This window comes from Lathyrus oleraceus, chromosome 4 (genome assembly GCF_024323335.1).
Source record: "Lathyrus oleraceus cultivar Zhongwan6 chromosome 4, CAAS_Psat_ZW6_1.0, whole genome shotgun sequence".
NCBI classification, from domain to species: Eukaryota; Viridiplantae; Streptophyta; class Magnoliopsida; order Fabales; family Fabaceae; genus Lathyrus; species Lathyrus oleraceus.
Window position 1 is genome coordinate 81,724,848 of NC_066582.1, and position 26,511 is coordinate 81,751,358.

At 36.5% G+C, this 26,511-nt stretch overlaps 1 protein-coding gene across 6 annotated transcripts; it reads right to left on the bottom strand.

Moving 5' to 3' along the window:
* Positions 1-297: 297 nt before the first annotated feature.
* LOC127073531 (uncharacterized) lies at positions 298-26,055 on the bottom strand. Of its 6 annotated transcripts, none has more exons than XM_051014705.1 (20): positions 24,863-26,054; positions 23,567-24,020; positions 15,843-15,930; positions 15,539-15,720; positions 15,194-15,330; positions 14,726-14,792; positions 13,855-13,984; positions 13,612-13,726; positions 12,857-12,932; positions 12,575-12,757; positions 12,183-12,343; positions 10,313-10,418; positions 3,924-4,128; positions 3,541-3,824; positions 3,313-3,434; positions 2,864-3,008; positions 2,661-2,753; positions 1,626-1,699; positions 1,156-1,209; positions 298-1,081 (listed from the first exon to the last, which is right to left on the bottom strand). In XM_051014705.1, the coding sequence occupies exons 1-20, from the start codon at positions 25,855-25,857 to the stop codon at positions 781-783; spliced, it is 3,972 nt and encodes a 1,323-aa protein (XP_050870662.1). In that variant the 5' UTR covers positions 25,858-26,054; the 3' UTR covers positions 298-780. The 6 variants fall into 6 exon arrangements, 5 of the variants coding, with proteins under 5 accessions (XP_050870662.1, XP_050870660.1, XP_050870659.1 ...); XM_051014703.1 differs by having other exon boundaries at positions 3,313-3,437; XM_051014702.1 differs by having other exon boundaries at positions 3,313-3,437; positions 13,612-13,729.
* Positions 26,056-26,511: the final 456 nt, after the last annotated feature.

The following is a 26,511-nucleotide window of genomic DNA, read 5'->3' on the forward strand; positions in this document are numbered from 1 at the left end:
TTCAATAGGAAGAAGAGAGCGGAGAACTCTAGACCTAATTTTAAACCAACTCTCCTTTCAAAGGAACCAGAGAGAAGATAACAGAATAGTGAAAGCATCTTATTAATGTTTTATCATTAGAGATTATTTATTCGACTAAGAAATATATTTTATTTTTAAAAAAAAATAATTAAAGAAAGAAAATAATCGAAATTGGTCTTATTACCATCGATTTTCACCAATCTGTAATCGGTTTGACCGGCTCTCGCCAATTCTAAGATTAATGTTTAGCAGTAAAAGAACCAAACATCTCACCGGTTCCCAATTCAATCATTTAACTGGTTACATAATCCAATGTGTTGAAATTACTATGTTCTCAAATATAAAAATAAACTATACAAGTTCGTCAGTTTATACAACACCAATTTAACACATGAAAGCATAGATCGATGAAACCATAACTATTGCGGAGTCCCATCATAAACAAATACAAATTCAATGATTTGTTGCCTACAAAATTTTACATACGATCTACACTGGGACAATTACTTATGAGATTGCAATGTAAACTTCAGAAAGTTCATGTAACCATATCCACTGCAATCAAGAGGACTGTGTTTGATTGAACACTCTGCTTCTTGCTACCTCCAAAGATGACAACAATGAAAGCATCTGATCCATCGATATTAAAGAATGCACAGTAACTCAACAACGATCACCCTAAAACTTTCTTTTCAACTTGAGTTATCAATCACCTGAATATGAATGAATAGTTTGAATAAATTTCAACAAATCCTGTACTTATTCAGAGAATGGATGTGAATCCATGCATAGATGCACCAATTTTCTTTGGTATTGGCCAAAGTATTCATCAACTGCAATGACATCTTCATTCACAGGATCTAAAGCCTGCAAGTTTAGTATCTTATCATTAACCGATGAACTTGATTCATCATCCGTAATACTCAAGTCAGAAACAATCTCAGCACGGATTTCACGGCATGCAAGGATAAACATTGCAGCTGTATCAGGTAGCTGAGCCTCGCGAAGAGCTGCCAATGCCTCGTGTAGTGCACCGGCGGCAACATACAAAATCAGAGCCCTGCATTGGATCATTTGAGTTAAAATGGAGTGAATAGTGGTAAAGTTTTTTTAATTGAAAAAAACTAGTGGTACCTCCAGATATTATGTTCAGTGTGAAGGACGTGTCCAGCCCATCTTTGCAACACTCTGAAAGAATACAAAATGTAGGAAGATCTCTTGGTCAAGATTGTATACAATTTAAATAACCTTTTCACTCATTCAAATGCAGAAACCATAATCCTGCTGGAAAGTCTTTTCAAATTATGTAGAATACAAAATGGTTCAAGAAAATTGGTTACTTGCATTATGTCGCTAACCCAAAAGGGAAAACTCAGATTCTTCATTAAAGTAGACAACAGTATAGTATGTTAGGGATAGATGATATCTGAAATACTAGCTAGCAGGATTTATTTTTTGTACATTCAAACAGAGACCAAATGTCATTTTTCAAATGGCAGATGGGGTTACGACATGAAAAATGAATGTTACGTTCAATCCCAATCATAGATTTAAAAAATTCTAGTTAATATGAACAAAATATCTATTATCCAGAAAGAGTGAACCTTGCATAATCTGCTCCCTTTAAGTGAGTGGCAGCTAAGGTTGCAGCATCATCCCAGCATCCAGCATCTTGTAGCTGCGTAAGATATGACAATACACTTCTCTAAGAAAACCAATCATATCATATTGATGCATTTCTGTCAAATTTTTAAAATTTGGAAAAGCAAATGAAGTGTTCAGAAAATTTTCAAAAAAACAACCGGAAAGTTTCTTAATTGACCATGCCCTAAAAAAGCATTTATAAGCTGCCAATAAGGAATGCCATTTTACACCCAGCAGGTTGACATACATCAATCTGAAGTACAAGGAATCACTTGTACCTAGTCAAAGAGACTTACTCTAATTGTCCCCTGGAATACCTCAGTTGTTGGGCTCTAGTACTCTAAATTGGAAGTTTCAATAGTTAAATGTTGGTAGGGTAAAATTTATGACAAATGGACTGCCTCCAGTTGTGGCCCAGTTTCTGATGAAACGTAATAAATGAAAAACTTCTAAGAATGTTTTTAATCATTCCTAGTAGCTTCGGCCACTAAGATCAAATTAAGGTTGGAATCTGCAGATTTCAGTTGTCTATTTCGGAATGCTCCGGTTGAAGATATTTTAGACACTGCCTTTGGAATTGATTCTCAAGAGAATATCAGTCCAAAAATAGTAGAAAATATAGAGCAAGCAAGAATCCTAAGTTTGAATATTAACTATTTAACAAACAAAAAACTCTATTAATTGACAAGCAATTAAGAGTGATGCAATAGTCAGAAAAGGGACTGCTTTAAAAAAATTGAAATTTCACTTACATAACATTAAACTTTTCTTCCCTTCTTATTTAATGTTTGGTAAATATGCCAAATTGTGGACCTAGTTCTCACCTAAATGAAAAAAACAATTTCTTTGACATAATTTGAACTTCAAAATTACCAAGAAACCATCAAACACGGGGCTCTTGTTTACAACTTTACAAGATTAATAAACTGTAACCAGTTAAGGGAACTTTAAAGTTGTTTGCGTCTGGTTGGATATGTTCGTAAATGCAGCCTAACCTGAGAACACGCTTCTTGATATCTTCCAACTGCACACAGAAGATGAGTCCCAGAGAGTGACCTGTCAGCTCTCACCATGTTGGCTGCAACAACCTAATAAATATATCTCATTAATACATGAAATATATTTTTTGTACACTAACCATAATTTGTATTTTGATGCCCGACACACGCATGTGTGTCCAAGTCCAAGTTAAACTCACCTTCACTGCAAGCTCATGAAGAGATCTTGAAACAGCAGAAGAGAGAGCTACTGCGCGAAGCGCATTGATATAGAAGTAAGAACTCTCTGGAGGTGTAGAAAGCAATAAACTAACAGCAGCTTCTAGATTTCCAACTGATACAAGTCTGATAGCAGCAAATTCAAAAGGAATTGCAAGTGAGTATAAAACTAGAAAAGTCATAATTCCCCCCAAAGTATTAAAAGAAAAAAATTCATAATGGTTTCTGCCACAGAAGTGTGAGAACTAATACAATGACTAGCACATTATAATTTCAAATAGTACAGCACTTAAAAAATCGATGGATTTGTATTACTATTACTGAGTTTCACAAAGGGTTTGAGCTGCATATCTTCTGAGCTAAAGAAGTCAAGCAAAGCCATATAATATAATATCAACAAAATGATAGAAGAAATGATACATTTACTTACTCATGTACGCGTTTCTGAATAAACTCTTCACCTTCTAATTTTTCATGCCAAGAAATTCGCTCACTAGCACTTTTCCACAGCTCTTCTTGGTCAAAAGCCATCAACCTTTGTTGACCTTGACTCTGCTAACCCAAAAGAAAAAACTCACTGAGAAGAATTTGAAAGTCTACATTAACAGCAATTCTTTAGACAACAATTGGAATGTGCAACACCAAAAATAAATCTTACCAATGCATCACTCCCCATTTCTTCTGTTGGTTTTCCCTTTGATGAAATCCTAGACAGTAAAGATGTTTCATCAACCACAGAGACAGACTCTGTTGTGGGCCCTTTTGATGGTGGCTTTGTCGATAACTTATTAATCAAATGTTTAAGCGCTTGTGGTAGCTGTAGCCAAAACAGAGCTTCTGACGATTCACCAAATACTGTAGCTGCAAAAGCAAACCTTGCAGCACAACCTTTATCCACAATACTAGCATACAACTTGGCTCTCTCATCGTCAAGCATGCAACCTTAAAAATGGAAATATTGGTAGTGTTGTTAGCACCATAAGTATAAATCTCAAGTGGAAAAATTCTCATAATCAAAACCCTGCATAAGAAAACAAAAACCTTCTTTTCGATATGGTTCCAATACTTTTAGAAGCATCTCTGGCACCACAGAGTCTCCAAGAAGTGGAATGCTGATCATGTATGTGCGAAGATCCCCTGTTGGTGAAGGAGCTCCTGGAATTAAGTGAGGCCTTTTTTTTATGGTTGTACTACAAGTATTAAACCAAGAAGGTTTAACACCCAATTGCAGAATCATTTGCAGTGCCTGCGGATATTTAATGAAACATTAAAAATAAATAAAGAGCTGAATATATATATATATATATATATATATATATATATATATATATATATATATATATATATATATATATATATATATATGCGTTTGAAATTATATTTTACTTTAGAATATCAATTTTTCTTTTCAAGATACCCTCATTTATTTAAATAGTCTATGTCTATCGACAAACTACTCTACAATTACTACTTTCAATTACTCCAATTAATGTTATGTTTTACTTTTTCAAAAGGGTATTTTAGTCTTAACACACTGTTTTATTATAGAAATCCACATAAACTAAAGAGTGAAACCTAAACCTGACTTGTATTTCATCACAATGGAAAGAGAAAAAATCAATTCATTTTCCCAGTAAAAAGCTTGTTTAAGATCAAACAAAAATAGATGACAAATTCAAATAACTCAGGCTCTACAAAATCATTCTATTTCATCTATGGTTAACGATTGCAGACATTCACTGTGAGAGCTGATTATACATACTTTCTGTTGTAAATATTAGATTGTAAATAGTAATTATTTCTATTAGTAATGAGGCCCATTAGTCAAAGCCCATTAGCTTTTCTATTCTCTCTTATTTAAAGCATGTAGATGTAACATGTAAGCATCACCTTTTTAATATATCAGTGAAATATTTTACAACATGGTATCTGAGCTCCCGATTTTGGGGGATTCGCTTCCGCCTAAACCCTAGCCGCCTTGTAGCGGAGTCCTTTTTTTTACTGCAGTTTGCAGTTTGTTGTTGTTTTTGGGTGTTTGGGTCATTGTTGTTTTGGGTTGTAGCACATCGTGCTTCTTGTTTTTGTTCACTCATCTTTGAAACCCTAACCCATCCTGTTTCTTGGTTTGTTTCTCTCGATTGTCCTTTCAATGGCTGAGATTATTAACGATCAACCACCTCCACCTCCACCTCCCACAAATCCACCAGCCCCATTTAATGCTAAGGATTTTGTCGTTCAAAAAGGTTATTGGCTTACCGGCAAAAATTATTTTCAATGGTCTCAGTTCATCAGACACACTCTAAAATGTTGCGACATGCGTGATCATATTGAAGGAAATCCTCCTCTGGTTACTGCTCCTAACTTCCCTTCCTGGGATAAAGATGATTCTGCTATTATTACTTGGCTTTGGAACTCCATATCTCCAGAAATTAGTAGAAATTGCATGTATCTCTCAAGTGCAAAGGCAGTTTGGGAGTATCTTCATCGCAGTTATTCCATGAAATAAGATATGTCTGCTTGTTATGATTTAAAGAGGAAAATCTTCAACACTAAGCAGGGAAATCTTTCGATCACTGAGTATTTTGGAGTTCTCAATGGTTTTTGGATTGAGTTGGATCAGTATCAGAATTTGAAGATGGAGTGCAGCAAGGATACTGCCACCTTGAATACTGTTGTTGAGCGGGATAGGATCTTTGATTTCCTAGCAGGCCTTAATGCTGAATTTGACCCTATTCGGGTGCAGATTTTGGGTAAGGAAAAATTTCCTGATCTTAATGAAGTTTTTTACACTGTTCGTAGTGAGGAAACCCGTCGTCAAGCTATGCTTCATGAACAGCCCCTGGATGTGTCAGCATTAGTAGCTAGCAAAACAACAAAACAAGGACCACCACCATCATCATCCAAGAATGTTCGTGACAAATTCTATTGTGAGCATTGCAACCGATCAGGGCATACAAAGGATAGGTGTTTCAAACTTCATGGGAGGGAGCAGGTTCTTAGCCGAGGTGGCGGTTCTCGCAACATGCACCAGTATCAGGCACATGTTGCTACACATGTCCAGGATACTGAAAGCTTTGAAAAGAGGGGAACTGATCTTTCCTCCTTCAGTCAGAATGATGTGGAACGGTTGAAGTCTATGCTTGACTCCATGAGTAAGCCTTCTGGTTCTGGGTCTCTAGCAGTTACTGGTAAGAGTTTGTGTTCCCGATCTCTTACTGTTTGTGGTAATATTCCTAAGAATGCGTGGATTCTTGACTCTGGTGCTACTAATCATATGACATTTGATTCCACATTATTATGCTCTTATACCACACCTTCGAGTATTCCTTATATCACTGTTGCTGATGGCTCTCATGCTTGTGTTGTTGGCACTGGAAATATTGACTTGCAACCTCCATTCCAGTTGCAATCTGTGCTTCATGTTCCCACACTTTCCCACAATTTAATTTCCATCCATAAGCTTACCCGTGATCTGAATTGTAAAGTAATTTTTTCTATGTCCCATTGTGTTTTTCAGGACCTTACCACGGGGCAGACGATTGGAATTGCTAAGGAAAAGGAAGGGTTATACTACTTCTCTGATGACCATCCAAAGGTGTTGTCCTCCTGTTTCCAGTCTCAGTCTTCCTCTTCAGCCTCACAAATTTGGCTTCAGCACAAGCGTCTCGGTCATCCTCCATTTTATATAATTAAGTCTATGTTTCCGTCGTTGTTCTTACACCATTCTGTTGAGTCTTTTAAGTGTGATGTTTGTCAGTTGGCAAAACACAATCGTGTATCTTTTCCTTCCAGTTTTAATAAAAGTGATGAACCTTTTGATTTGATTCATTCTGATGTTTGGGGACCTGCCCCTACCTCTAATATTTTTGGTGCAAAATGGTTTGTCTCATTTATTGATGATTGTACTCGGGTAACTTGGATTTTCTTGATGAATACTAAATCCGAAGTACCACAAATATTTATCCAATTTTATAATATGGTACAAACGCAATTTGGGAAAGGCATAAAAAGAATTCGTTCTGACAATGGTAAAGAATATGTCAATCATATCTTTTCCAACTTCACTAGTAAACATGGCATTCTCCATGAATTCACATGTGTTGACACCCCACAACAAAACGGTGTCGCAGAAAGAAAAAATCATCATTTACTTGAAGTTGCTAGATCTCTCCTTTTTCAAATGTCTGTTCCTACCTCTTATTGGGGTGAGGCAATTCTTACTGCTGCCTATCTGATTAACCGGGTCCCATCTCGAGTGTTAGGTAATAAAAGTCCTGCCCAATTTATGCTTTCACGTTTTCCATCTGTTCCTATCTTACACACTCTTGAGTCTCGCATTTTTGGTTGTGTTGCTTTTGTTCATGTTCACAAACAATATCGCAACAAATTGGATCCCCGTGCTGTCAGATGTATCTTTCTGGGTTATGCACCCAACAAAAGAGGGTACAAATGTTATCATCCTCCGAGTCGAAAATTCTTTGTCTCCAAAGATGTCACCTTTCATGAAAATGTGTCATATTTCACTCGTTCTCAGTCTCAGGGGGAGAACATAAGTGACTTAGAGTCAGAGTCAGAGTCTGAGTCCGAGTTTCTGATCCTTGGTCCTAGCCTCCCTAGAACACCTATCAGTGTTCCCTCTCTTGAACCCGAGTTGTCACCTAGTTTGAGTTTGAGTCCTAGTTCAACACCTGAATCTGAGCCAGTAAGTGTTCCTGGTCCTTCAAGGCCTTCTGTTTTACAGGAATCAGCACCTCCAGCACCAACTCTAGTGTATCAGAGAAGAAGTAAACCTGACCTTCTCCAGAAACAAATTCAATCGCCTGAATCGGAGGTAAGTACTGAAAATGATTCCTCTAGTGATGATTGTGCCATTTCTGATACTTGTGACACTAATCCAGTTGATTTACCCATTGCTTTGAGGAAGGATAAAAGATCTTGTCCCTCCCTATATCGACACCCTATCTCTCAATATGTCTCCACTAAACATCTTTCCACACAATATCAAAGTTTTATTGCAGCTGTTGATTCTGTGAAAATCCCATCATCTGTTGAAGAAGCATTGCAAAATAGAAATTGGGTCCAAGCTATGGATGAGGAAATGAGAGCACTTGAAAAAAATGGTACTTGGGAGATTATTGAAAGGAAAAGAGACAAAAGTCCAGTTGGATGCAGATGGATCTATACTGTAAAGTACAAATTTGATGGTACACTTGATCGGTACAAAGCAAGACTAGTGGCAAAAGGTTATACTCAGACGTATGGTATTGATTATGAGGAGACATTTGCCCCAGTGGCAAAGATGAATACTGTTCGAATTTTACTATCTCTTGCTGCTTCATGTGGATGGGAATTGCAACAGTTTGATGTTAAAAATGCGTTCTTGCATGGAGACTTAGAGAAAGAAGTGTATATGGAGATTCCACCAGGTGTTGGCATAACAAATGGAGCTAACAAGGTGTGTAAATTGAAGAAAGCCTTATATGGACTAAAGCAGTCCCCTCAGGCATGGTTTGGAAGATTCACAAAGGCAATGATGTGTTTGGGCTATAAGCAAAGTCAAGGAGACCACACTTTATTTTTTAAACATTCACAAGGAGGAAAACTGACTGTACTTCTTGTTTATGTTGATGATATTATTGTTACAGGAGATGATTTGATTGAGAGACATTTCCTCAAAGAGAAATTATCAGCAGAATTTGAGATGAAAGACCTTGGGCAACTCAAGTATTTCTTGGGAATTGAGGTAGCCTACTCAAAGCAAGGCATCTTTATTTCTCAAAGGAAGTATGTGCTTGATCTTTTGCAGGAAACTGGCAAACTTGGATGCAAACCTGCAAGTGTTCCCATTGAACAAAATCACCGGATAAGCTTTGAGGAGGAAAGTGACAAAGTTGACAAGGGTCAATATCAAAGATTAGTGGGAAAATTGATTTACTTGGCACACACTAGACCAGATTTGGCATATGCAGTCAGTGTGGTGAGCCAATTCATGCATGATCCGAGGGCGAGACATTTGCAGGCTGTAGACCGCGTTCTACAATATCTTAAAGCAACTCCAGGGAGAGGACTTTTGTTTAAAAGAGGTGGAAATCTAACTATGGAGACTTACACTGATGCGGATTATGCCGGATCAGTGAGTGACAGAAGATCTACGTCAGGCTATTGTACTTTTCTGTGTGGTAACCTTGTAGCTTGAAAGAGTAAGAAGCAAAGTGTAGTTGCTCGATCAAGCGCCGAGGCAGAATTTAGAGCTATGGCACTAGGAATTTGTGAGCTATTGTGGATGAAACAAATTCTAGAAGACTTGAAGATACAATGTGAAGGTCCTATGAAATTGTTTTGTGACAATAAATCGGCTATTAGTATTGCTCATAATCCTGTTCAGCATGACAGGACTAAACACATTGAGATTGACAGACATTTTATCAAAGAGAAGTTGGATAGTGGACTGATAACTACATCTTACGTTCCTTCCGGGCATCAGCTGGCAGATGTGTTAACAAAAGGCTTACCAACAGAAAGATTCAGGCAACTGACTTGCAAGCTGGGAATGAATGATATCCATTCACCAGCTTGAGGGGGAGTGTTTTAAATATTAGATTGTAAATAGTAATTATTTCTATTAGTAATGAGGCCCATTAGTCAAAGCCCATTAGGTTTTCTATTCTCTCTTATTTAAAGCATGTAGATGTAACATGTAAGCATCACCTTTTTAATATATCAGTGAAATATTTTACAACACTTTCCAGTTGTATCAATTTGAGGCCATGGCACAACAGGTTTTTGACAAACCTCGATACAGAGGTTGTGGCATTATCGGTTTTATATGGCGGACCATGACAGCCGTGTTGGTAGGTTGAACATCAGGAAAAGGGTGTCATGACCCAACATAAAACCAATGTGTCCCATAAAAAACCCTAAAAGACATACACTGTCAACAAGCAGTAGCCTCATGAAAGCCTCAAACTTCTATCTCCTTTAAACTAACCTCTCTCCTTCTCTTCATTTTCTTAAAAAAATCACTTTTCTGTTATTTCCTTATCTGTCATTCTCTTCTCTTTTTTCTGTCATCTTAAATCTTTTTTTATAAACTTTTTATTTGAGCATTTTGTTATCATGGTTCTGTTCAACTAGTCCACATTTTTATTTAAGTACATCAAACTTCCTAACCTTTTGTTTCTCCATTTCTCTTGATTTTTTTCTTTTTTAATTATACTCTGCAGATTTAGTGGTATATTTATGTGTCTGTTTTTATTATGAGCGGCATACATGTGCCATAGATTGCAACATCATCCACCGTATTTTTATGGCAGAATTTTGGCTTTTCACCATGAACTGCCACCCGCCAGTGATAATTGGTAGCTGACAATGAGAAAATATAATATTACGCTAATTTAGTAAAATCAGTAAATTTAATGTTGGCACATCACCAATGCATGTGGTGAAGGGAGTAGTATGGGACAACATATAGGCATTGCCCGGAATCTCTCCTTTGTTTTTCTGATCTGGGGTGCAGAACCAAATCGTTTGTCATTTCTGCATGAAAAGAAAAGTATGACATTCATAAAGTCAGTCCATTATAGAAATTCCCAAAATTGGAACAACTATTATTAGCCATATGTCATATATATATAACAAGACTTGGATTTTGTAACACATTGAATCTCTATCAGAAAATTCATAACTCAAATGTTAGAAACATAATGAACTAAATATCTATCGGTGTTGCACTTTGTTGAGTTGAAAATATAACTCCATGTCAAAAGGAATATTTAAAAATGTGTGTATAATTATTCGAACTTCCTAATCTCTTTTACATTCCAGACAGCTCCATCTCCAATACAAAGTTCTTCCTACCTACCTATCCCTTCCTCTTTGGTATGTAAGTTATGTATGCATCAAGTGAGAGGAGCAAATCTTAATCATTTATATATGGTGAAGAATTGCACCTCTCATTTCATACATCCTCTTGATACGCGCACCTAAAAAATTCTCTATAATTTAATAATGTTGGGACCATGGAATTTTATTAATTAAGCAAGGTATTCATTAATTGATAAACTTATAATATATTAAATCAGAGTGTTTTCTAGATTCAATGAATACAAATTTAATTACATACAAAACCATTGTGTATAATATAACACTCATTTGTGTGAATTACTTCTTAAAAAAAAATTGTACATGAATATTTATGAACACAAATAAATGGTATTCGAGGTATGATGGTGAAGGAAACTATTATATAAACAATATGGAAACAAATTCCGAAAATCATACCCAACAAAGACTTCTCATCTAAAAGGTGTCCCAAAGTCAATCATGACCGATCAAATACATAAAGCATTATGTGAGTAGAAGAGAGGTCATCCACCCCGCATAGCCACATGCATTCAAAAATATTTACAGCAGTAACGATGAAAAATATCATCTAAAAGTTGACGAAGGTACAAGATCAGACATTCTATAGAAGGGTCATTTGAGTACATTTCGACAAACTTAGAAAAGGGGAAATTTTGGAATCTAAGAGGGAAAAATAGACCAAATCCTTATGAAAGGTGTTTTTTAATATGAACAAAATCGGTTTTTTCTACAGTCTACAGGCTGAACATTCTCTTGCAAAAAGCAACTTGAACGAACAAAGTATGACGAAGAAAAGCTTGCAATCATTAACGAGGATGGCACAGAAATATTCCTTTAATAATGATTATTGGAAAGAATGTAAAATCACATTGCTTCAAAAAGGTAACCATTAAAAGTTCAAATTGTCAAAAACCCTACCAACAAAAGAGTATGCATGACTAGCATGCTTATTGACAAAAATGTTTGTTCACTTGACCAAAAAAAGCATGGTACACGAATTTTGTTGGTCATAGATAATTGTGCATCCTATCCAAAATATATTTAAGGGCTACAAAATGTTGAGAAGACCTACGGAGGCACTGGTAAGGATAGTCCTATACATAGAGGTAAGAGATGACCAAAGAAAACTATAGACAAAACCATTAAGAGAGATTCAGAAGTGATATCTTCAGATTCAGACCTAACCTAATACATCTGATCCACACAGTAGAAAGAGGCTTAGTTGTTGTCAAAAGGATCTAAAGGAATCGGCAACTGAATGAAATGACTTTATTTATGCTAAGGCTATTTATGTATGAACATTTTAATATCAAAATAAATGTTTTCATAATTGCCAAAACCATTTCCCACCATCTAGACCAATCATATCTTAATAATAACAAAAGGAAGGAAGGAGCTGATCACTCTTGACTTCTTAGAGTAACGTGAGGTACTTACACATTAATATCAACAAGGCGGAAACTACCATCTGCTCCAGCAATGCAGAGTACCAGTGGATCATTCTTATCAGTTCGCAAGGGCAACCAATCAAGTTCTAACACAAGGGTTCCAGGAAATTGAGGTTGTAAAAGTGAATTAGCCAAGGGTTCAGGCGAGTCCTGGCCAAAAATATGTTTAGAATTATGATCAAATAATAAAAAATGAAACTTGAAAAATTAGTTGCTTGCATAATACTATTCCGTTTCATAGAGTTCAATGCCCAGTAAAAACCAAATTAATCAAAGCTTTGAACATGCTTATCATAAGAAGTTTCAATATTTACAAAAAAAAACATGAAATTAAACAATTAAACCGCCCTATAATGCAGAAAAAGTAAAATCCTATCTTACCAAATCAAAAACAGAAAAGGTATTATCATAAAACAAAACAGCAACGCGCCCCCGGCTATGATCTCCTGGTACAAAAGGTGAGAATTTGATTCGACGAATTCCCTCTCTATGAGTATTGAAAGAGGAAGAATGTCCAGTTGTCACATCCCACCATCTTATGTTCCCCATTCTGTCTCCCATGACCTGAAAAACTGATTTAGTCAAAACCATCATCCGATTTAGAACAAATTTGGTTTATCTCTATGAGAGACATTGAACCAGTTCTAAAGTAATAATGTATACCACATGGGGCAAGCGGTAGGCCATTGCAGTTACCAATCCATCTGATGATACAAAAGAAGAAGAAGGCCACTTTGGTCTGTGGACAATGGTAACTTTATCAGATAAAAGAAAACAAACAAAGAACTGCATGAATGTAATGTATATTAAGGTAATTTGTACGTCTTAAGCAAAACATTGATTATACTGATTACCATACCATAATAAAATCAAGGGTAAATATGTTTTTGATTTGTTCCATATAAAATTGGCGAAATTTCCCTCTATTTTTTTTATTTAGTCCCTAAAGTTGACAAATATTGTATGTTATAGCCCCTGACAGACTAATAGAGAATACAATTTTATTAGGGACTAAAATCAAACATTATGAGAACCAAAAATATGTGTAGCCCTAAAATAGAATAACTTACTTGGCCTAAAATACCCTTATTGTAGTAGTTAATTAGAAACAACTGCTTAATTAATGTATTGGTGGTTGTTATACCAATGAATAATGGGATTGTTGAGAGAAAAAAACTCATGTTTTCTTATTATAAAACGACAAATCATTTGAGACAAATCAATATTCTAAAAGAAACAAATATAATAAGATGGAGGGAGTAAATCAGAGATTAACTTAATAACTGTAGAAGCAATGATGATAAGGATTCAATACCGATTAATACAGACTTAAATGTCAATAATATTGAGTCAATATGTCATGAAAAACAACACCATCACAGTAATGCACATCTTTCTCAATGGAAAAGAGTTAACACCTGAAATCTCGAATTCTTCGACCATGTACTTCAAAAACTCCAAGTGCTCCGTTCACCAGAGCAAATGCAAAACTTTCAGAAGTATCATCTTGTGATCCCTCTGTACTTGAACCGTCTTCTAATATATTAAAATTGGTAATTAGAAATTAGTTTATTTATTATCTTAATAAAATGGTAAAGAACCAATAGTTCTAGACTAGCAACTATCCCGATAATATTTAAGCACTTCAAACAAATACCCACTTGAATCTGGTGAGGAAATCTTTGATGGTTTAGATGCTTCATCTAAACCAAATGTTTGATCCTTAGGAGAACGTGGAACTGTTGGAAGAGTCCATTCCAATACCGTAAATGGAAGAGCTAATGATCTAAGCTACACAGAGATAGCAAGCATTATAAACATTCAGATAAAATTACAATCAGGAAGAACTTTATAACATGTGAGGCTTCAAAATTATAAAAAAAAAAAAAAAAAAAAAAGATAAGTCCAGGCACAAATCGGGAATAAAGAGTAGCTTGTATGAAACATGCCTAACTTCCAATCAAGACAGCATTAGATAAAAACTAGAAATAGGTCCAAGTAATGGATGCCATTATCAAGGAGATGGGAACACTCAACTACAAGGCCGACTTAGAGGACAATATCTTAGAGTATCTTAGATTATATCTAAAGATTAATTTCTTAACTTCGAATATCTTAGAGATCTCTTAGAACTTGTTTCTATACTTTTAGTTATTATCATGATTTGTTTCCCTACTTGATTAGTAGTAGTATAGGAGCCAGTTCCAGTATAGTATAAATAGTGGTTAGTGATTAGTCTTTTGTTTCACCAATCATATCAAATCATAGTCATAGTTCAGAGTTTTCTCTCTTTTCCCTCATAACCTAAAACCCTATAACTTCAACAAGTACACAAAAGTACATGAAAGTCCTTTCCTTTCAAAATTATGAGACAGCAACAATAAAGTATCGCCCAGATCCTTCACAAATTATTGCAGTCAAGACTCAAGACCATATATACTTAAGCCAGTTATGGCACTACATTATTACATACCAAAAAATATTATTTAAAAATGAAAAACTTCAATAGCTTGGAGTTTCAAGTGCATCTACCATGATAGGATTCTTAGTCATTGCCCAAACCTCCACAGGTGCATCACGAAACAAAATTAGAAGATACCTGAAATATTGTGGATATCAAACTACAGAAAGTCATGATGTAATCACAGTAATCTATTAAAGACAGGTGAAAGAAAAACAAAAAGCTCTGATAAACAGGGTTGGAGACTAAACATATGGTGAATTCTGCCATAGAACCACCCCCTTCAGAAAAGAAAAAAAATGTTGTTTTCTTTGCTATCAACGGTTAAGTTTTAGAATATTAGGAGAGCAAATCTTCACATTACTTAACAATCAGAGTGGTGGATCTAAAAAAGAGAAAGGATAGGTTTTGAGTTCCAACACACCCATCATCTGCAACTAAGGTAACCAAATTCTACAAGACACCCCCAGAAACATATCAATATCCTTAAGATCCCTACGGTACCACACACAGCACAGAAATATAACTCTGAGATTCACCTTCCAGATGAAGATGTTCTCAATGCTCTGATTGGAGCACGCTCTGGCTTTTGCAAAACTCGGAACATCTTGTTAAGGCCACTTCGAAGGCAGGTTACAACTAGCTTGTTAATATATCCTCCTGATTTTTCATTAACCTGGGTCCAAAAGCATATAATGAAGTAGGAACAAGAAGCATAAATGTTATCCAGAAGTATGAACTATATTGAGGTAGGCATAACTGATATGCACGAATCATAAATTACACAGCAGCGAGCCCAACAGAAAGAAACAAACCATGCAAGGACTAGGGAAATAAAATAAAATAAAAATCCATAAACAAAAGTATCAAATTAAATTATATACCTGAGTATAAGAAAATGAAACCAGTCTGGAATTTCCTAGCCATCGTAGTCCCCTAACGATACCATTATGTACAGATAAACTTGATGTAACAGCATTAGCAGAAACATCAACAACATCTATTGTACCACTCTGCGTTCCCAATGCAACCAGGGGAACAGCTGCTGCAGGATAATTTCCTCCACCTTCAAATGACATTAGCTCATTAACCAACACAGAAAACAAGTATGCATAATTACAATTTACACCATTCAAAGTATAGTACTAAATTTGAACAAATATGTGAGTTGGCGGGAAATGAACTAACGGGCCAGGGTAGCAGTCAGAGAAGGGGTCGGTATTGCCAGCATAGTCACTGTTGAAGAGAGAAGCTGAAGCTGCCCAACTAAGCTAATCTGAATCAGAAGAGAAAAGCCAAGAATGTAAACATCAAAATTTTAAAACCAACATATGAAATGTTAGCAAGTGCTATACCTAGAATTTAGATGCAGTTTTCCCTCATATATAAGCCAGGAGCCAGATTAGCACAAAGATTACGAGTCAAATGAAAAGAACTCTGGCTCCATGTTCAGAATGTATCATCCCATTATCTATCTATATGAAAAAGGAAACCATGGGAATATTCACTATAGTGCAGGACAAAGATAACAAGAGCATGAAGGTTGTTTTGTTACAATTTGAAAAAATATTAAACTTTTGCATTTTTCTTAATATTGTTTATTATCTGAGAAGGCGGGGAAGATTGGCCAGGAATGACTACTCGGGACAAGTTGTACAGATAGATAAATAAATAAAAGCAATGCAGGATGCATTACAATCCTTGCATGCATAAGTGCAGATAAGTTTTATACATGTGTACGCAGAGGGGCAAGGGTTCATACTTAAACTATGTCCCAATGAAAATGCACAAGTTGATTGCTCATTAATAAGTCAATAAGCTGAAGGTGCTGCACCATAGTCTACTGATTTAATTGTAATTGCCAATAAATCATGTGTTTCGAGTTTCGACATGTTTAATATGAAATCCTGCAATTTATGTGTATCGTTGTCCTCCCATCGGTATCCAAACCTGATGCAGAACCGAAGAGGCTATGTAGCACAATAACATATGGCATAATTTCGAGTTGGTAAAAATCTGGAGTTAACTGAAAAATATGGATATGCTTGGAATGGGATTCATATCTGGAAAAAAAAATTTACTCTTACGCATAGAGAGATCTTTCATAGGCATAATAAACCTGATTAATCCATGCAGTATCCAAATATCCTATAAGTCACCTTGAAATAACCTAAAATAAGCTCAAAAAATTTCAACTAGAAAATTACATTTACCACTGATCTACGTTTTCCCTGCATTAGTTTCATCTTTCAGACCACTTTTCAAAATATAGATTGGGGTCACCTTCAGGAATCTAAAATATGGATTGCCACATATCTCACTCCTTAGAATATAGAAACTCCAAAAACTACCAGGACACGAGGTTAATGAGAAACAGTAAAGGAAAAGTGCAAGCAGAAACCAGATTAAGATATCCTTGTCAGTGTAAGGATGCTCCTCAATCCCTCTCTCTATCCAATATGAAGGTTCCCTTGAACAAGCCATCTTCCGAGCAACAAAAGGAACCCATAATGAATTTACTATTTCATAACAGTGTTAAAGATAAGGAAGCAACCTGGAAAATGCATGCATTTTGCTTTCTTTTAATACAATTTTTCAATCATAAACGAGTTAGAAATGACTTGCATTTAGTCGTGGGCAGGCAGACACAAACCCAATCCGAAAGAAAATATGAGATATTCAGTGGTTACTAAATCTGTCTCCCTTTTCCTTATTCTCTAATGTGCATCTGGTTATAACAAATTTGAATACAATTATTTCTCATTTTTCATATAGCAATCCCTTTCTATGTAGCACCGACACCTCAGAAAAAAGGCGTGTCCGTGTCTGTGTTGGTGTCAGACACCTGCACCAACACTTGTGATTACATTTAATTTATTCATTTTTTAAAATTATTACCGGTGTCGCCGTGTCAGTGTCGGGGTGTCCGTGCTTCATAGATCCCTTTTATATGGCATATTTTTTCTAAACTGATACTTGCAAAACGTAATGATATCCCTGCCATAACTTCTCCAACCCATATAGATTCTAAACAGTACTATAGCAGTACTATCATTAAATTGTGTTCTAAGTTAGCCATATAAACTCCCTGCAAATTAACCATATAAAAATCACATTAAACTGTCAATAATCAACCTATTATTATAGCTGACCCCCTTTTATCTTGAATCAAAATCACATTTAATCTATATTATGAAGCTACTTAGAAATTATATCAACCGTGTTAAAATGAATTAGAGATAAAAAATTAAGATTTGGCAGTCATAATAATAAATTATGTTTAATTAGTATCAATTGTAATTGATTTCTATTTATATTATAAAAACATGATTTTTGATAGAATATTATGGCGTAATTTGATCCATGTTATCAGAGGATATTACTCTATAGTGTTGTTGAAATACAAGAGACTGAGACATTTGAATAAACTATGTGTTTTGAAAAGTACTACGTAGACTTTATTATATAGAGAGAGATTATAACTAATTACATGATATAGTCGATGTGGGACTATTCGATATACAAATATTCTTAATATTATATTTACAAATATCAACACTCCCCCTCAAGCTTGAGCATATAAGTAAGTCAAATGCACCAAGCTTGTTACATATATAATTAGTTTTGGGGCTTCGCAGAGATTTTATAAACGCGTCTGCCAATTGATCATTAGAGTTGACAAAGTTTGTGACGATGTCACCTGATTCGATTTTCTCTCTGACAAAGTGACAGTCTATCTCAATATGTTTGGTCCTCTCATGGAAGACTGGATTTAAAGCAATGTGCAATGCGGCTTGATTATCACAAATAAGTGTCATTAGTCTTGCTTCTTCAATTTGAAGTTCCTTGAGCAACTGTTTTAACCAAATAAGTTCACATGTTGCCATTGTCAGGGCCCTATACTCTGCCTCGGCGCTTGATCTTGCAACTACGTTTTGTTTCTTACTTTTCCAAGATATAAGGTTTCCTCCAACAAGTACACAATACCCAGAGGTGGATCGTCTATCAATGGGTGACCCTGCCTAATCAGCATCGGAGTATCCAACTATCTGAGTATGTCCTTTATTTTCATACACTAGACCTTTCCTGGAGCACGTTTGATGTATCTCAGAATCTGGATAACAGCATCCATGTGTTCCTGACAAGGGGAGTTTAAGAAATGACTTACCACACTAACTGCAAAAGAAATGTCTAGAACAAGTGACTGTGAGATAATTCAACTTTCCAACCAATCTTCTATACCTTCCTGAGTCAGATAGAGGCTCTCCCTGATTGGACAGTAGTTTGACACCTGGATCCATAGGAGTATCAGCTGGTTTGACATTCAACAAACTTGTTTCTTCGAAAATATCCATAGCATATTTCCGTTGAGAAATCATCAAACCATCTATAGATTGGACTACCTCAATACCCAAGAAATAGCGAAGTTTACCAAGATCTTTTGTCTGAAATTGATTCGAGAGATGTTGCTTTAACTGGAGTATACCCTGCTGATCACTACCAGTTATGACAATATCATCTACATACACAATAAGATAAATACACCCTTGGACTGAGTGACGATAAAAAACAGAATGATCAGCTTCACTACCGACCATACCAAACTGTTGTACTACACTGCTGAATCTGCCGAACCAAGCTCTCGGAGATTGCCTAAGACCATAAAGAGACCTGTGTAACCTACACACCATATTCAATGACTCCTCCTGAGCAACAAATCCAGGTGGTTGCTCCATATATACTTCCTCTTCAAAATCACCATGTAAAAAAGCATTTTTGATGTCAAGTTGATGAAGAGGTCAATATTGAATGGCTGCAATGGCTAGAAGAAGTCTAACAGATGTCATCTTGGCTACAGACGAGAAAGTATCACTATAGTCCAATCGAAAAATCTGAGTGTATCCTTTAACTACCAAGCAAGTTTTAAATCGATCAATCTTACCATCTGGACCAACCTTCACTGTATAAAGCCAACGACAACCTACTAAAGATTTCCCATGGGGTAGAGGAACCAGTTCCCAGGTACCACTGATTTGAATAGCACACATTTCATCAATCATTGCTTGCCTCCACTCAGGGTGAGACAATGCTTCACCTAGAGTTTTAGGAATAGAAACAGAAGACAAAGAAGACAAACAAGTATACTGCAAAAGGGAAAGACGATGATAACATAAATCAATATAATGTGGAGAAGGATTTCGTTTTTGACGTATACCTTTTCAAAGGGCAATCGAAAGATCGGACTCAGGTTGCAGGATCAGATCCGGTGATGGCGGAGGCGTCGGAGAAGAGTCTGCAATGACCTCAGAGACAGGTATGACCTCAGGGACAGGGACGACAGGCATTGGGTGACGACGCTGATATGTTTGAAGTGGTCGAGAAGTGGGTGGGTCAGGAGCCCTAGACTAATGGGGGATAATGGTAGGCGGGACATTAATAACTGTCGGAAAAGGTGTGGGAGTACTTTCTTGAATGGGTTCTGGAGTTACATGACTGGACTCGAAATATGGAACCGACTCGAAGAAGGTAATATCGGCCGATACTAGGTATCGTTGTAGAGTATGTGAATAACAACAATAACCTTTTTGGGATCGATGATAACCAAGAAAGACACACTTTAGTGGTCGAGCTGAGAGTTTATCAAGACCAGGAGAGAGATTGTGTACAAAACATGTGGACCCGAAGACTTGGGGAGGAATTGGGTGAAGTGGGGAATTGGGAAAAATGATTGAATGAGGGATTTTATTGTTAAGGACAGACGAGGGCATGCGATTTATAAGGTAACATGTCGTTAGCACAGCATCCCCCCAAAACCGAAGTGGAACATTACCATGGAGAACTAGGGTCCGAGTGGTTTCTACAAGATACCGATTTTTGCGTTCGACTACCCCGTTTTGTTGAGGTGTGTGAGGGCAAGATGTTTGATGGAGAATACCATTGCGTGACATGAAATTCTGAAATTGTTGGGATAAATATTCACAGCATTGTCACTTCTTAAGGTACGGATAGACACACCGAATTGAGTTCTTATTTCTTGATAGAATTGTTCAAAAATAGAAAATAATTCAGATTTATTCTTCATTAAGAATACCCACGTGCAACGTGAAAAATCATCAATAAAGGTGACAAAATACCTAGACTCAAGAGTAGAGACGGTATGCGAGGGACCCCAAACATCGGTGTGAACTAAAGCAAAAGGGGACGAAGCTCGTTTATTGACTCGATTGGGAAATTGACCACAAGTGTGTTTCCCTAGCTGACACGACTCACAATGTAAATTAGATACCTTCGATAAATTTGGCACCAACTTATGTAGTTTGGAAAGACTGGGATGACCTAACTGAGCATGGATAGTGAGTGGAGAATCTTTAGCTAAGCATGTCTGAGATGACACTGAGAGGTAATAAAGGCGTTGAGACTCACATCCGACACCAATCGTCCGTCCCGAACTCCGATCCTGCAGCGTAACATTATTGTTAGTGAATGTGACACTACAATCAAGAGAACGAGTTAAACGACTGAGTGAAAGTAAATTAAATGGACAATTAGGAACATAAAGGACAGAAGTAACTGAGAGAGAAAGTAGAATTCGAACAGTACCAGTCCCTTCGGATCGGGTTTGAGAACCATTGGCAGAAGTTATAGTAGGTAAGAAACCGGATGTAGAGAGGGAAGAGAAAAAAAATTTATTACCGGTAACATGATCAGACGCACCAGAATCAAGGACCCGAGATCTAAGAGAAGATGATTGAGAGAGACAAGCAGATGAATTACTAGTGTGTGCTACCAAAGCAGTAGAATCTAAGTTCTGATAATTCTGAGACCACCTGAGGAAATCATCGTAGTTTGGCGTAAAGTTATGAGGAGTAGCCATGAGTATTGGATCTGAAACAATTGTCCTATGGAGAGTGGAGCGGTGGAAAAACTGCCGGGATCGACCGTCGAACGTGTTGTCACGTGCGGAGGTTTCTGCCAATGAAAAGTGGGGAACGGCTGGATCGGAAGAGACGCTTCTGCTGGTAGGTTACCAGAGAATTTTGAAAAGTGAGAGGCAAACCGGAGTGATGACACGGTTTGCAAAAAAAAATATTCTCACCGGAAGACAGTGGGTTAGCCGGGTAAAGCACGGCGAAGAAAGAATTACCTCTTAGCAGACTCTATATACCATGTTGAAATACAAGAGACTAAGAGACATGTGAATAAACCGTGTGTTTTAAAAAACACTACGGAAACTTTATTATATAGAGAGAGATTATAACTAATCACATGATATAATCGACGTGGGACTATTCGATATACAAATATTCTTAATATTATATTTACAAATATCAACAAGTGTCATGTCGCTCAAACTAACCTTGTAATTAGTTAGAATGTGGTGTAGGTTAAGTCAATAGTGGCACATGCTAAGATGCCTATAAATACTACTCCAACGTAACTGTTTCAATCATCAATAACAGTATTCATTTGAGAAATACTTCCCTCTTTTTCTCCCTCTCTTTTCACTCTAATACATGTAGCCAAGCCCGCTTAGTGGGATAGATTTCTATTTCTATAAAATACTAGTGGGATAGATTTCTATTTCTATAAAATACAAATAAGGTGTGTTGTGGCTAGGCTAGTTACACAACGTTTTATCCATTATAGTCAATGAGGGACTTAACCACTCACACCTGAACCCAACAATCTTTCTCACAAGTGTGAGTCTGTCACATCCTATAACGGGATTCAACACCAGGAACAGCTTTTGAAAAACCCAAGTCCCATATAGATTAAAAATAGAGCTTGAAAAGAGTTTATATTGTGTGACACCCCAACCTTACAAACCGGTTTTGTAAGGTTGTGCAAAACCCAACCACAATTCTAAGACGGTACCGGAGTCTAACGAAGATCCAATAGATCACCTGTTATTAGGTTTCCGCTATCGAGTCACTCATTATTCGTATCCACGCACCAAGCTTAATAATATTGGGCGTGTATAGTGGAGGCAATCCTCACCTTACAAGCCGGTTTAGCAAGGGTGAGTTAGACCCGATATAAACATCTAAGAAACCCCAAAAGAACCAAAAAGGAAACAAGCTATGTGTAACTTCAAAAATTGGTTTGACTATATTGTCTGCCTTTCCCAATTGTTGAATATTAGAAGCAGAAGTAATAAAAATCAGGCAAGTAAAGACATTCTGAAACTGCATTTGATAGGAAATGGGGAACTTCAAAATTTGGCTCCAACTATCTGTTCTTCTTTACAAATTGGTGAATATATGAAGCAATAGCATTGAATATTACTCAAATACTAAGATCATAGTACTTGCTATTATTAAGTTATATAATTAGGGATTTTCCAGATGCTCCCTAATTATTAAGAGATATTCTTGTGATTATAAATACACTCCTTCTGTAATCATATGACACAACATTCCAATAAAATATTTTATTTTTACATGGTATTTTATTTCTTTTATATAATGAAAAAAAATCTGCAATAGCACACTGTCTATCTGCTTGCAAGGGCTTAAAATAACATAGAAACATTTAGGTAAACATTGAAGTGCTCGATTTTTTTTATTAATAGAAAAATATAATAGACCATTAAATTTGTATTCTCTATTTCCCTATTCTGTGTTTTCCATTTGAGCCATTGATGTAGGCCTATATAAGCCCCCAAGTTTTTTAACTATTGTTTAAGGTAACTGTAGACAAATTATGAAAGACATTTATGTTCGCCTTTATTTTAAAATTTTCTAATATCTACCATTCACCCCATCAATTTGTTATTCCTTCACATTATTTCTCTTATTAATTGATAAAGTGAAGATAACAATAGAATAGGAACAAAAAAATTCTTCTAAACTGTCAATTAGAAGCTAATAGAGGGGGTATAAATCACAGCAAGTTTGTAAGTACATGCTTACCTTTATTGAAATTTCTTCATGGTTGAAGGTTGAGCTTGGTGGGCGGCTTCTACTTTCATTGAGATGCTCTAGTGGCCTGCCTACGTTTAGTTCCCGTCCACCAGCAAAAGACACAATAGTGTCATCATTGACCAAACCCAACTTTTTATCATCCTTTTGAGTGTCTGCAATCCCTTCAACAGTCAATAGCCAGTCCCATATTTTTCCATCATCGGATATGGAGATTAAATGTATCTTAGAAATAATCTGGGACCCGTCACAAAAGTCAAAAGGATTATCAAAATCCTCGTGAAGGTAAGGAGAACTAGGCATGTCAGAATAATTCTTGCCAATGTTCTGGAGAGTGGTATCTGATTGGCATAAAACGACAGAAAGTACCGAAGGAGAAGGGACAGAGGTACCAACAGATGGCATTAACTCTTCCATCGAATACATGATGTGTACCTGTTCCGCACTGAGATCACATGCAGGTATGTATAACTCTTAGTTACTGAAACACGCTTATAAGTGAATTAGCTAGACAATGATTTTAGGGAATAAAGAGACTAGAGGGAAAAGAGTGTGAGAGAGCAGAAATGTATGTAGCGTCTACTGAGATGGATGCATATATATTTTGGGCATTATATACTTTATGTACGCTCATGGCCTAACATTGCTTTGAAAGGTCAAACGACATTCAAAATTAAAAATAATCAACAAAATATAAAACAGAGCAACACAAACGCAATACGGTTACTGAAACAGCTCAAAAACTTAAACAGAGCAAATGACAAGTATAAAAACAATAGGAATATATAATTATTTTTCTCATTTATCCCCTATAATTTTACAATAAAGGAAGCCATCATCATAAAGATGCTCATATACCATCTCCTCCCCCTAAAAAATTGCTCAGTTGTCCAGCTCACTTAAAGTTTCAGTTCCCGGGAGCAGGAGAAGATAATTTGTTTCATTTTATATAAGGACAATCTCTCATCAAATTCCAGCATTATCACACTGGCTTCTCAAACTCGCAGAATTCAAGTGTGATTGCAACAACCAGAATTTAACAAACAAAAATAGCAATTACAGACTCAATATATAAAAGAAAGATTCTAGTTCCAATCAAGGGATACTGCCAGTATATATTAATTATTAAAGCATCATTATGTTACTCTCACTAGTCAAAGTCCCGGAAATATATGAAACTACCAATCACTGTACTGTATTTGATAATGTGTGTGCACTTGAGTATACTAATATTGATATGAAAAGCATCTGAACATAAAAAAAATTCTAAGACAAGAAAACGCTTACGGTTTCCTCCTCCAGGTGCTGAGCTTGCCATCAACATGAGCACAGTAGATCCATTCATTACTCGGATCAGGTAACACATCTAGAAACTTGCTACAGCCACGAGGTAAAGTGGAAGCAAAGATCACACACTCGTACTGCAAATCAAACACAATTAACTCCCTTGGAAACGTGATATACAAAATGTGCCGCCAATGCTGAGAGAATATGAATCTCGCAGCGTAAAGAGGAAAAGCCGCAGAAGCAGGTGGAGCAGTAGCAGAGGAAGAGCCACCAGCGGAATCTCTCTCAAGCTTAAGCAATTCGCTAGAATCGGTACGAATCTGAAGTTCATTAATAACCACACCTTCTTCAGAATCACCAAGATGAAGCAACGACAATAGAAAACCCTTGAGACCAATTGCACAAATGCGGCGCGAATCAAAAGGATCACGACGAATACAAAAGAAATACTCAGGCGACGCATCGTACTTCCAAACGCAGCGTCCAGTGGTAGCGTTGAATAGAGAAAGTGTGGAAGGTCCAGTAATAGCAGCGAGGATGAAGAGATCAGGCCGTGCCTGAATCCAACAAAGATCCTGAATACCTTGTTTAGAGTCAGTCTCAAACCAAAGAATCGCAGCTTTTAAACGGAAATCAAGAAGCGCAATGCGACCTTGACGATCGCCGGCGGCGAGGAGGAGATGCGAGGAAGACGGTTCAGAAGAGAGAAGATGACGATTGAGAGGGAGAGGGATCCAGCGGATGGAAGTTACGAACGGTGCGGCGGAGGAAGGCGGAGGAGGTATAGGAAACGATGAAACTAACTGCATAGAACGTGTGTCGACGATGGAGATTGAACTGCCGGAAGGGAATGCGAGGAGGCCGTGGGAACTCAGATCTGAGGATCCAAAGTTGCTGCGACTTGATGGACCTGGGAGCATTGATTCCCATGACTCGTGTGATGATGAAGATGATGAAGATGATAATGCTCTAGGAGAAGAACTTCCTAACAACATCTTCGATCATTCAAATTGAAATCGATTTGATTTGATTCAATCTGGTTTCAATCCAGCGTTGCCGTTTACCAGTTTCTTCTACTCTATACTTTTCAGACAGGCACGAACAGAGCGCGGAACGTTCCTTTTCTTTGCCCGGTTTTGATTTTCGTTTTTTTTGGGTATACTGATTTTCGTTTCGTTACCGCAAATGGAAATCAAATTTAGTCACTTAGGCTTACAATTTATCATTAAAAAAATTAACAAATCCATTATTATGTTTTTAAAAAAAAGGGAAAAACAAAGAAATCATAAAATAGAAACAAGAATTAAACACATAAATTAAAGTTGGTGAGGAAGAGGGTAAGACTCCTTAGAAAAAAAAATTATAAATTTAAAGATTTTTATGAGAAAAAATGTCAAATTTAATTATGAAATTTGCATATTGATTATTTTTTCGGAGAATATGGGTGATTTTCAAATCACTATTATACTACAATTTGTTTTTTATATCTTGAATTAAAATAGCACATTTATGATACTTATTGGTGGGTCTCTCTATGAGATTAATGCACAAAAAGATACCAGTGTTGCAAATTGAGGTAGTAGATTTTTTATTCATAGAAATCGAGATGTTTGTGTGGATGGCATAAACTTTCGATTAAAGAATCTCTA